Source organism: Chionomys nivalis, chromosome 1 (assembly GCF_950005125.1).
Source record: "Chionomys nivalis chromosome 1, mChiNiv1.1, whole genome shotgun sequence".
NCBI lineage: Eukaryota > Metazoa > Chordata > Mammalia > Rodentia > Cricetidae > Chionomys > Chionomys nivalis.
Window position 1 is genome coordinate 62,492,335 of NC_080086.1, and position 11,472 is coordinate 62,503,806.

The following is an 11,472-nucleotide window of genomic DNA, read 5'->3' on the forward strand; positions in this document are numbered from 1 at the left end:
CCACAGCATACCACCAGGACTCGGATCCCCAGTGAGGGGCCCAAACCAGAGGCCTGCCTGAGGTCCCCATATATGTGAAAAACTCCACTAGCCACAATGAACCACAGCTTGGAGCCATGCAGAGATGAATCTCAGCCTGGGTCAGAAGACAGTGAGTATTTTGGAAAATGTGAAACCAGTAGACAAGAGCCACTTTCGACCACCAGCCACTGTGCTGCATGGTGATGTCAGAGGCCGGGCAGGCAGCAGTCAGTAGATGAAGAAATAGCTGCTGTGAAGGTGGGAGGGCTGGGCCAGAGGGGCCAGTTGGGGAAGAGGAACCAAGACCTGGTCCCTGAGAGGTACTGCTCTCCAGACCCTGCTTTGGGCCCAAGGACCCATCTAGTCTCAGCATGAGGAAACCTAGCCTTGGCAGATACACCAGGAAGGCAGGCTGGGGTGCCAGTGTTTCAATGGGGCATGCCCCTTTGAGCTACAGTCCAGGCTTGAGATCTTCCCTAGGGACCACACATAATTCAGTCAATCAGCTCATATGCAGAGCATCAGCTGTGCGTTTGGACACCCTGGGCTGAAGACCAGGGATGGAGAGGGATAACCCCCCTGCCCTTCGCCTGCCAGCCATAGAGGACAGTGGTACCAGTCACCTGTGCTTGCTTTGCCTTCTTCTCTGGCAGCAGAGCTGATACAGTAATCAGGATGCCACATATGGGCCCTGGAAAATGACTGCTCCTGAGCCTTTGTTCACTCTCATTATTCTCGATGGCTTTTTTCCCCAAGTCATAAAAATGACGTTTTTAATGTGTGGGGTTTTTTAAGAAAAAGCAATGTGAAGGCAATATGAAGATGACTTTTATTGTCAATAGCTCTACCTTTTAAACCAGTTATCTTAGTTTCTGCTTTAGGTATTTTAATTGAAGATTAACTTATGTTAAAGAGTGTACATGTGGAGGGTGGGAGCATTAAAATTCTGCCCCCTGAGTAGTGGGGGGAATACTTTGTGGGAAGTCACCAGGAACCTGCCCCCAACTCTTCAGCTTCAGGACTGCCCTGCCAGTGTGTCTCACGCACCGTAGATTGTCACAGACCAGTACTGCCCCAAGCACAAAGGAGGGAAGGTGGAAGGAGCTGTGCAAACTGGTCAAAGGTGTGGATCTAAACGAGGACATTCTCGCTGTGCCCCTGGGCAAGTTACTGGATGTCTCCGTCCCTCAGTTTCCTGGCATATGAGTGTCCTGGAGGTGCTGCAGTTGAGATGTGGCTGTCCATGGCGCATAGTCACCATGCAGTGAGCATTTCGCTGACTGGCCCAGAGTTAAGCTTTCTGCGGCCAGGCTGGCCTCCCAGAGATGCTCTCCCTTCAAGATCCCTCTATATAGCATGTAGCTACTTTGAAGACTGTTTTGTCCGCAGAGAACACCCAGCAGCCCTCAGTTCTAACCAACTAACATTTCCCCATGGTGACCCAAAGTGCAGAAGTTTCTGAAGAGATGCCCTGGAGCCTGACCCTCCCTGGTGACAGTTCCTGGAGAGCAGTAAAGGGTCTGGCCTGCCTTGAGCACCAGGCTGCAGTGGGTACTTTGTAAGCACAGCTCTGGATGTAAGTCCTGCTCCTGAACCGCAGTTGAGAGCCTCACCTGCCTGGGCAGTGACTCACCTGTAGAGCACCTGTGTGGCACTGGCTAGGTGAGTGAGCTTGTAAGGGGATGCTGGCAACAGCAGTGATAGAAGAGACCAGATAATCCCAGCACTCGGGAGGCAGAGGCAGGCGGATCTCTGTGAGTTCAAGACCAGCCTGGTCTACAAGAGCTAGTTCCAGGACAGGCTCCAAAACCACAGAGAAACCCTGTCTCGAAAAACAAAAAAAAAAAAAAAACCAAAAAAAAAGAAAGAAAGAAAGAAAAAGAAGAAGAAGAGACCAGAGACTGACTTCTGTCAGTTCACTGAAGAACAGGAGGCAGAGGGTGCTGAGCGACTACCTCACTTCCTTACAACCCTGCAGGGGCAGTTCTCACTACCTACCCACCCACCCCACCTCAGCTTTGTCATGGTACTGCCCCCACTCCCCATGCACCTCAGCTCTGTCCCCACTGCCCTCTCACCCCTTTCATCCAGCACCATGGCCCATTTCCTAAAAGCTGTGGGCACCTTCCTAGCAAACCTGATTGAGCCCAGGGGAGGAAACATAGATCCAAGACGTCCTTCTTATCCTTGTCCCAAAGGGCTCCGAGTCCAGGTGGAGGTGGCCAGCAGGGGTAGAAGAGGTCTGGTTTTCCAGGACCCCTCCACATCCTGCTTGGCTGTAATCAGAAGACAGGCTCATCGCCCCTCGGCCTATGTGGGCCATGAGAGGGCCACTGGGACCCCAACAGACTAGCAAGAAGCTCTGACTCCTGTAAAGGGAGTCACCCCAGGAACAGAACCATACTCAGGGACCCTTCTGCTGGGGCCAGTCAAGCTGAAGGGGCCACGGTGGCCCTTGCTGGAGTCTCTGAGGAAGGGTCAATGCCTTGACTCCAGGAGGAAAACTATCAGGGTACAACCACCTCTTATTGAAAGTCTAGACAGGAGATACCAAGGCAGTTGCTATACCCCACTGAAGGAGCCCAGCAGGGACTAAAACAGGGGGCTGAGGCATGCTAAGAGGTCTGTAGGAGGCAGGCCACTGGGGTACCTAGGAAATACAGGCCTCGTCTGAACACACATGAGGATCTAAAGATTTCTTCAGGGAAGACTGAACTGGGAGGAGTGGTCAAGATTTTGGACAGCATGGAGATGAGTAAGCAGAGAGATGTGTCCTGTAGTGCCTGGGAAGTTCACACTTGGGCTGTGTTGTGGCCTGATCAGCAGGACCTGCCCCTGAAGAGGCCCTGGGACGTCTCAGGAGCATATGTTAGCCCTGAGTGGGCACAGGGGTTTGGGGTAGGATTGCCAGAAAGTCCAAGATTCCATGCTGCATGTGTGAAATGACACCCTGCCAAGGCAGTGGCCGGGGCCTAACTGGGCATGTCCTAGTGCCGACACATGTTTCAAGGAGCAGCCTCCTCGGGGTGGTAACCTCATAGGATCAGGTAGTAGGAAGTTGGCCTCAGATGGTTGGCAGCTCATCTGTGGCCAGCTTCCCCTCCAAGCTGAATAAGAACATAGGACAGCAAATGTCTCTACTAGGCTATCCTCCCAAATGGCTAAGCCTCCTTCTGAGTCTCAAGACCAAGTCAGTTGCTGTCTGGATCAGACTGATTTGGGGTTTGTCTTTTTAAAAAGCTTCCACACACTGAACTGTTTCTCCCCTACACACCCCAATCTCCAAAGCTCGGCTTCATTGTTACTTCAGTTAACTTGATGCGGGAATATCTCTGCAACGGGCCCTTTTTTGTTTTTGAAGAATTCATTGTTGCTGCTAAGAAGCTTAATATAAATTAAAGAAGGAATTAGGCAACATTAAGACATCAAAATGGGCATGCAGGGCCCATTGCCTCTGTTTCCTCCAATCAAAGGAGTATGTGAGCCATCAAGTGTGCTCAAGAGCCTCGAAAGGAACGTGGCTTTGTGGCTGCACGGGCCTGTCTGCCGCCCCCTCCCCTAATTCCCTTTGTTACTGGGACAGCAGAATACAGTTCTGATTTTTTTTTAATTAATCACCTTATCTCTTTAAAGCAAATTGCATCTTTGTTTACATACATGACCGTTGCAAAGAAGAAAAGAGGGAAACCAGGGAGCTGGTACCCACAGCTAGCGAGGGCAGGCCTGTGAGGCAGTGAGCATGGTGCCACACCTGCCAACACAGGGCAGGAGGACCAAGTCACGCTCCAGAGAAGTTCAGAGGGAACCCAGAAGGCACTAGCTTTCTCTCCCCAACTCTTCAAAATCTGTCCCTGGTCAGGTGAGGAAGCAGATAACAGGCCAACCATGGCAAGTGGGAGTCCCACATTCAGACCCCAGCTCTGTCACATAGCTAGAGGATAGAACCTCGGTTCACCTCATCTGGACCCCTACAAGTAGGGTACAACCAAAGCCTCCTAGGAACTAGATGTGACTGCCAGGCTGCATTAAAGCCTCTTCCACCTTGTTACCAACTCATCCATTCCTGTCATGCCAGCCAGAACCCCACTCCACCCAAGCTGGCGTCTACCTTTGCCAACAGCACCAGCAGGTCACCTCCACTCAGAGTTGCACATGGCTCTGCGTCCTGTCCAGTTCAAGCCTATTGAACTTAGACTCTGTGGCCAGTCAGCTGCCAGCAGTCCTTACTAGGTTGCCGCCCCAGGAGAACTCCTACCCACATTCTCTCTGTGTCCTGCTTCTATAGCCTCCTCATAGCTGCTCTGGCTTCAGTGAATCCCTGAGGGGCCTGCTGACCCCAGGATGCTCTCAAGAGCTCCATTCCCACTGGGGGGTGCCAGCTGCCCACCAACGTGAAGGCCCCTCTTCTAGTCTGGCCCCTGACATGAAAGCGACGCCAGCAATTGGAGGCAATTTGCTGGCCTTTGATGGACACTGCCGGGCAGCACCCGCGCTGGGCTTGAAAAACTTTGCTTCCCACATTCTTCCCTGATTGCCCAGCAGAGCCAAGACCCAGCAGCCTACAGCCCATTGTGCCTTTGTGTGGGGCTGGCGCACAGTGAGAAAGGCCAGCCAGGCCCTGGGAGAGGTCCCCATGGGAAGCCATGAGCAGTGGTGTCACATAGGGTCACTGCCACCCCCACTACATCCTGGGGTCTGGGCTCAAAAGAGAATAGAGCAGTCTCCAGGACTCGTGGTGTCTAGGGAGAGAATAGGCCTCCTGATCAGGGGGCATCATGGGCTACCTCAGCCCCAGCACATCCCCTACCAGGAGAAGTCTGGTGCTGGCACATGAGAGAGGGCCAAAATCCAACCTGATGCCTGAGCCAGACTGCTCTTTGGACCGCTTGAGGGACAGGCATCTTTTCCCCGGGCCTCATCACTGCCCTGTTCATTTGGGTAGGATGCATACAGGTGTGTGTAACATGGAGGAGCTGGCATGTAGATGTATGTAATAGAGATGAGTGCAGGTGGATGTGCCCTGAGCCCCACCACCAGGCTGTGGGGACCCACCTGGACTTCTTTCCCCTGCTTGCCTGTGTGCTAGGGTGCACTGCTACACATTGTCTCTTGTCTGAGTTCTGGAGTGGCCACTGTGTGGCCTTTGTAGATGGCCTCTGTGCCTAACCCAGGGTTACCCAGAGCCCTTGGGCAGTTCAGAAAACTAGAGGAAAGGCACTGCTTGTCACCCGTGTGGTCCCGGGAGCTGGTCATAGAGCCTTCTGGTCTTTTCTCTGTAGCTCAGTTGGCAGGGTTCTTCTGAAAGTTCTGCCTGCTGCATTGTTTGAACTAAGTTTAGAATACATCGTTTGTATAGAGGTCAGAGGTCAACTTTGTGTCTTCCTCTGTTACTTCCCTAATTTAGTTGAAACAAAGTCTCACTGAACCTGGAGTTCATAAAACTCAGCCAGCAAGCCCAGGGACCCGTCTTCCCCTCCTGAACGCTAAGAGTATAGGTGTTCACCACTTTGCCCAGTTTCGTCCCTGGCTGTTGGAGATCTGAACTCAGGTCCTCAGGCTTGCAAGTACATTACGGAATAAGCCGTCTCCGAGTCCTTGCCCCAGCATGAATCTGCTTTTAAATGTTCATTGAGTTGCATTTAGTCATACAGGCCATCACTTTACTACAACAAGGGGTTTTGTCTCATCACCCCTTGGTCTCAGGGCCCCTCTAACTAATGTTAGACATATGGTTCTTTAATGCTCAAACACAGATGGGGTCAGATCACCTTAGACAGCAACACTGCCCACCACCCACCGTGGGACCTTGGGCAAGTGTGAAGCTCTTTGGCACCTCAGTGCCCCCAGCCCTGATCAGTGAGAGCTGGGTACCTCTGCATGAAGGTACCTCTACACATCTGGGCCCACATGGCACACACTTGTCTGGTTTGCATTCCTGGAAGTAGACTTCTTGGTTGACATTGGCTATGCAGGAACTACCTTACAGGCTGCTTCTAGATGCTTACTGTTTTGGGTTCTGTTCTAGGGCCTCCAGCCCTGTAGGGTCTCACCAGCACTGACAACTGGGAGCCAGAGTTCCCAGTGCAGATCACATAGTAAAGACAGAAACTTCACTATGGTAGAACTGGTCAGGTAAAGACAACAGATACTAAAACACGGAGGCAATAGAGTCTACCAGATGAGGTGGGGTTATGGGAAAGAACTAGAGCAGGTGAGGGCTAGAGAGGCTGGGTACAGTGGCCAGGTCGCCAGTAGGCCTGAGAGGTGACAACTGTCTGAACCCCAGGGAGTGCATCATCTAGCTGAGGGGCTAACAAAGTCAGAAGTGTACAGAGGTGGATATGCAGATATGCGGTACAGGAAAGTGGGTGTTTGCCGTTTGCCCAGGCACAAAGGAAGAGCGAGGAGAATGGGGTAGCAGGGTGGAAAACTGTCTTGCCTGATGGCACCCTGGCTATAGATACAGGGGCTATAGCTGCCTGCTGACTCCCTGACCCAATCAGCACCTTTTTTTTTCCCACAGAAGCAAGCACATACTTCATAGACTTGACCATAACACATACTCCTTCTGTCTATATAGCCTGCTAGCAATCTCTGTGGTGGTCCCTGTCACCTGGCCATGAGTCCAGCAGTCTTTTTCAAAGAGCCCTGCATTAGGCACATCAAAGCTGCTACCATCGCCCTCCCAGGGACATGGGGACATTTCCTTAAGTTCCTCCTGCTATCTAAGACTGCTTCCAAACCTGTTGACTGTCGGTCTTCTCAAGCTAGAATCTCTCCAGGGGAGCTGGCTTAGACTGTGTGCCTACTCCCGGCTGTCCACTGATCCTACAGTGCCAAGTATCTTTAAAAGGAAGTCCTGGGCAGTTGAGAGGCATTTGCAGCCTGAGCTGGGCCACGTGCCTGTGGTGGGTACAGCTCCAACTCCTCAGCACATGCCACCTGAAGAAACGGTGTGATATCAGCCATATGCCCCAGGAGCTGTTGGTACAGGTTTTTTGGTAGACCCTTGGTGTTGTTCCCAGACCCCTGGGATGGCTGAGGTGACCCAGCTGCTAAATGGCCACAGTATTGCTTGTACCAGACTCCTCTTCCATCCCTGCCTGCTCTGTGCTGATGCGGTATGCACTGTGTGTAACCAGAGCTATCACAGATGAGATGGACCGCTGATTGGGCCACACCTGTCTCCCCAGCATGGCACAGACGCTCTGGAGCCCTGTACCTCTTCAGCGATCAGACCTCCTGGCACCAGAGAGAGACAGGCCCGTACCATTTGTCAGGGTCTGGTGCCAGCAGGAGGAAGGCCCAGCTCTGATTCAAGAACTCAGATACCTGCAGGCCTGGCACCAGCCCAGGGCCCTCTTCTTGCTCCAGGGCCTAGGCACCGTCTAGGAGGAAGCAAAGTCACAGATGCAGGGCTAAAGACCAGGCAGCTGTAGGAGGGCACCTTCTACTGGGTGCACTGTGGCAGGGGACCATAGGCATCTTGGTTCCAGGGCCCTGTTAGCAGCTTTTCCAGGGGATCCAGGCTTTGAGGTAGCTCATAGTCTCACTTTCGTCTGTCAGAATGAGTTCAGACCCTTTATACAGTGAGACAAGCTGTCCCTAACGGACTGCAGTTTTCCAGGGATGTACCACTTTTTAAATTTACAGTGATTAGGGCCCAGTGCAGAGTGCTTAGAGAGGTGGGATCCCTCTTCAAGATCATTGTCAGAGCTGGGCAATAGTGGCGCATGCCTTTAATCACAGCACTTGGGAAACAAGGCAGGCAGATCTCTAAGTTCAAGACCAACTTGGTCTAGAGTGAGTTCCAGGACAGCCATGGCCACACAGAGAAACCCTGTCTTGGAAGAAAAAGTCATTGTCAGAGGCCCACATGCAGGTGGATGCTGGCCTTCAGAATCAGGACTGCCAGGAGATTCACCCAGGTGCCAGTAAACACTAGCAGACACTGCCTGAGCCTCTGCCCAGTGTCTCATCCAGAAACCCAAGACAATTGGTTGTAAGTCTCAACACAAGATAAACAAACATGTGGGGTGCTGAACTCAATCTAAACTTAAGGCAGTGTCTTCAGCTGCCGGGTGCTGTCAGGGTGCAACTTCACTGAAAATGGCTAAACACCACCTTTTCCTGAAGGGCTATGGGACATCTTCCACTGTTAGAGCAGGAAGGGTGTTCTGGATGAAGAAAGGTCATGCTTAGCTCTTGGGGATAGCAAAGAACCCAACCTTACTCAGGGTGGGTGGTGAGGATGGAGGAACCAGCTAGAGACAGTGTCTCCCACAACCTGAGTGAGACCCCCACAGGAGGTCTGGCCAAGGAAAGCTGATTAAACCTCCCTGCTTACCTCCCTGCTGAGGCCCCCTCCTCTAAACCCACCCAGAAACAGAAGGCACAGAACCTCAGCCTGCTTCAGGGTCAGATTTCCAGCATAAGGTGTCTTCATGGTGGCCAGAACCTTCAAGTGTCCTGCACAGTGTTCCCAGAGAGCATTAGGTCCTTAGGGGCCAGGCAAGAAGTCAGAAGATCAGAGAGTTATACCCCTAGAGTGACTGGCTATAGTGAATTGGGTGTGGGGAGGAGTCACAAAGGCCCTACCTTGTTGGGCAGAGGGTGATACTGGGTTGGGTAAGGGTATGGAGCGGGGAGACAAGGAGGCAGCTCTGCCTACAGTGAGTAGTGACACTTTTATCCCTCCAGGTGGCCTCAGCCCTGAGTCTAAGAAGATCCTGACGCCTACACTCAAGAAGCGGAACCGAGCTGGCCGTGGGGAGACCACTAAACAAGAGGAGGGCACTGAACGGCCAGAGCCCGTGCAGCCTGTGACACTCAGTCTGTCTTTCAAGCGCTATGTCTTTGACACCCAGAAGCGCATGGTACAGAATCCCTAAGTGAACCAGCCCCCCAGGGCCTCCTGCCCAGCTGCAAGCCAGACTACAGTCCCAGATTCCCCCCGACGTGCCTCAATCTCCCCAATCCTACGGGCAGCCCCATTTTACTGCCATCCCCACTGAGAAAACCTGCCATCCCTTCACCCACCTGGGATAACAGCTAGGTCTAGCTAGGAAAGAGCCTTAGCAGAGCCAGCAGCCTGGGCCCCACAGGCTTCCCCAGTTAGGGTGTCTGCAGCCCTACCCCAAGTAGCTGGCACCCTGCAACTGGAAATAAACATCCCATATGTGACCTAGCCACCCATAGTCTACCTGTCTTCCAGGGTTAGCAGGCATCATAGGGTATTGTGTGGCACTGGGTGAGGACCATCCAAGTGGCTCCTGGGGTGTCATTGAAGAATTGAAGTTTTCTGAGCAGCTGAACCTAGTAAGGCCTCTGGACAGTGGCTAGCACCCTAGGGCTCCATGTTGACATTAGAGGTCAACAGACCCTGACCTCCAGCTTGGGGACCAGACTTCCGAGAGTGCTAGGTCAGGGTGGAGCACATGGACCCTGTTCATGTTCATCTCCAGTCCCAGCACCCTCAGGCTTAATGTGGAGACTGAGATGGGGCGAGAGGGTGGAGCTGACCAATGAGAGGAGTCAGAGCTTTTCCAGACACCTGTAAGGGTAGCAGATGTCCCAGCGCTTCCCTGTTTGACCTCCAGACAGACGTGAAGGCCTCCCTTTATCCCAGTAATCAGTGCATTATGCTTTAATTTTCAAAAATGGCATTAAAAATATTAACAGGGGCAGGTTGTGATCAGATGACTTGGGTCTGTTAAGCCCCAGAGCTGAGGGCAGAGGAAAAGGACCCAGGCTACAGAACACAGCGTCCCTGAACGCTGTGGCCCCTAATCAAATATGCCATCAGCCCGCCAAGCCCCTCATGCATCCAAGAGGCCAGGATGACAGTGACTGCCCTTCACCATCCTTGGCCAGGCCTCAGGCAGCCGCAGTCAAGGAAACCTATAGCTGAAGACAAGCAGGGACTGGGTTTTGCTGCCAGGCCCCTAAGGGCCAGCTCCCTACAGCTGTAGGACTCCATGGTACCCTTGCCACTACCCTGTCAGTCCAGGACCTGGGTGTGGCCCAAAGGGCAGCAAATGTAAGGTGGTCACAGCCGTTGCGGTTGTTCTCTCCCAATAGAACTGAATTCCAGCTCCAAGGAGTCCCACTGCTGCCACCCGTGTGGGCACCTCAGGGATGGCTGCCTTCTGCTGGGTCTGCCTTTTGTGTAGCACTGTGCCCTCATTCAGCTACACCCAGACCGGAAGACTGCCATGCCTGAAGGACAGAGTCACTGACTGTGCTGTTCTCCCCTCCCCGACCCTTCCCACCTGTCATGACACCTGAGAAGCACAGGCAGTCAGAGACAGTGAGGCCCAGGCTTGGGCAAGGGCGTCACAACAGGTAGCCAAACTGGCTGAGGTCCACAGTCCCCTACCTCACTTCTGGGAGCAGTAGAGGCTTCTAGGACTGGTGGCCTCTAAGCGTGGGTGAGTGGCTGAGCCAGGTCTGAGTCCTCATAGGTAAAGAAGTCATTCTGCTGCTCAGCTTGAGACCTGGACCAGGAACCTCCCTGGCCAAGGGGCCTGAAGCTGGCTCATCCCTGCAGTTTGGGGCATAGTATCCCTATCTGCCCTTAATGGGATTTATAACCTTGGTCACATTCCCAGCCTATACCTCAGGGTCCCCAGTGGACTCTGCCGAGCATAGAGCTGCCATCACACCCCTGCAGCCTGGGGAGCAAGCCAACAGACATGCCCACACTGAGGGACAGAGGCCTGTAAACCCACAAGAGGCAGTGCAGCCCGCCCTAGCCCTGGCACAGCTCCAGTTCAGCCATTTTCTCCAGGACCTGTATGTGGATTAGAGTCTCCATGTCCATAGAGTCTCTACCCGCAGCGTCTCTCCTGAAGACTGTATTCCTGAGAGCACAGATAGAGGGAAGTGGAGGCACATAGAAGAGCCCAGAGCTGATCACTGGGAGGAGTTGCTCAGCATGTGACCCCCCCACAAAGCCTCTGGGACCCTGAGAATATATGAAGCAGGCCTGTCCAGTGTGGCCTGAGAGCACAGCTGAGCCTCTGTCAGGCATGGCACTGGTGGAAACTCGAACACCATTAGTGAGTTAAAGTCAGGGTGCACAGTCCTGAGGGGTGGCCCAGTCACGGCAGCAGTGAGAGGGAGCAGTGTGCTCTGCTGACCTGAACTGGCTGCAGGCAGGGCCCCCAGCTCCAGAACCCTCCAGTCCTGTCGTGGTCCCAGGCTCCAGTGTTTTAGGGAAGCTACAACTCCACAGGACCAGGTTCATTCCAGCCACAACCCACAGGAACCTGCGTGGGGTCTCTATGCCATGGGTTAGGGCACTAGACAATACCAAAAGCCCGCCATAGTGCCTGGGGTGTGTCCTCAGAAAAGAGACACCCCCTGGCCTCCTTCACAACGTGAAGTTACAACCAGTGCCGCGCCACAGGCTGGGTGGGGGCAGCATGATTGGCAGGCCCTGGAGCATGG

At 53.3% G+C, this 11,472-nt stretch overlaps 1 protein-coding gene across 4 annotated transcripts in view; it reads left to right on the forward strand.

Annotated features, from left to right (window-relative positions):
* The window catches only part of Eefsec (eukaryotic elongation factor, selenocysteine-tRNA specific), a 226,172-nt gene extending 216,457 nt beyond the window's left edge, over positions 1–9,715 (forward strand). For 3 of the 4 annotated variants that reach the window (XM_057770227.1, XM_057770243.1, XM_057770235.1), the window contains one exon: positions 8,722–9,715. In XM_057770227.1, coding sequence (XP_057626210.1) covers positions 8,722–8,912 — 191 coding nt within the window. In that variant the 3' untranslated portion in view covers positions 8,913–9,715. The remainder of the gene's footprint in view (positions 1–8,721) is intronic. The other variant, XM_057770251.1, reaches the window with a different exon arrangement.
* Positions 9,716–11,472: the final 1,757 nt, after the last annotated feature.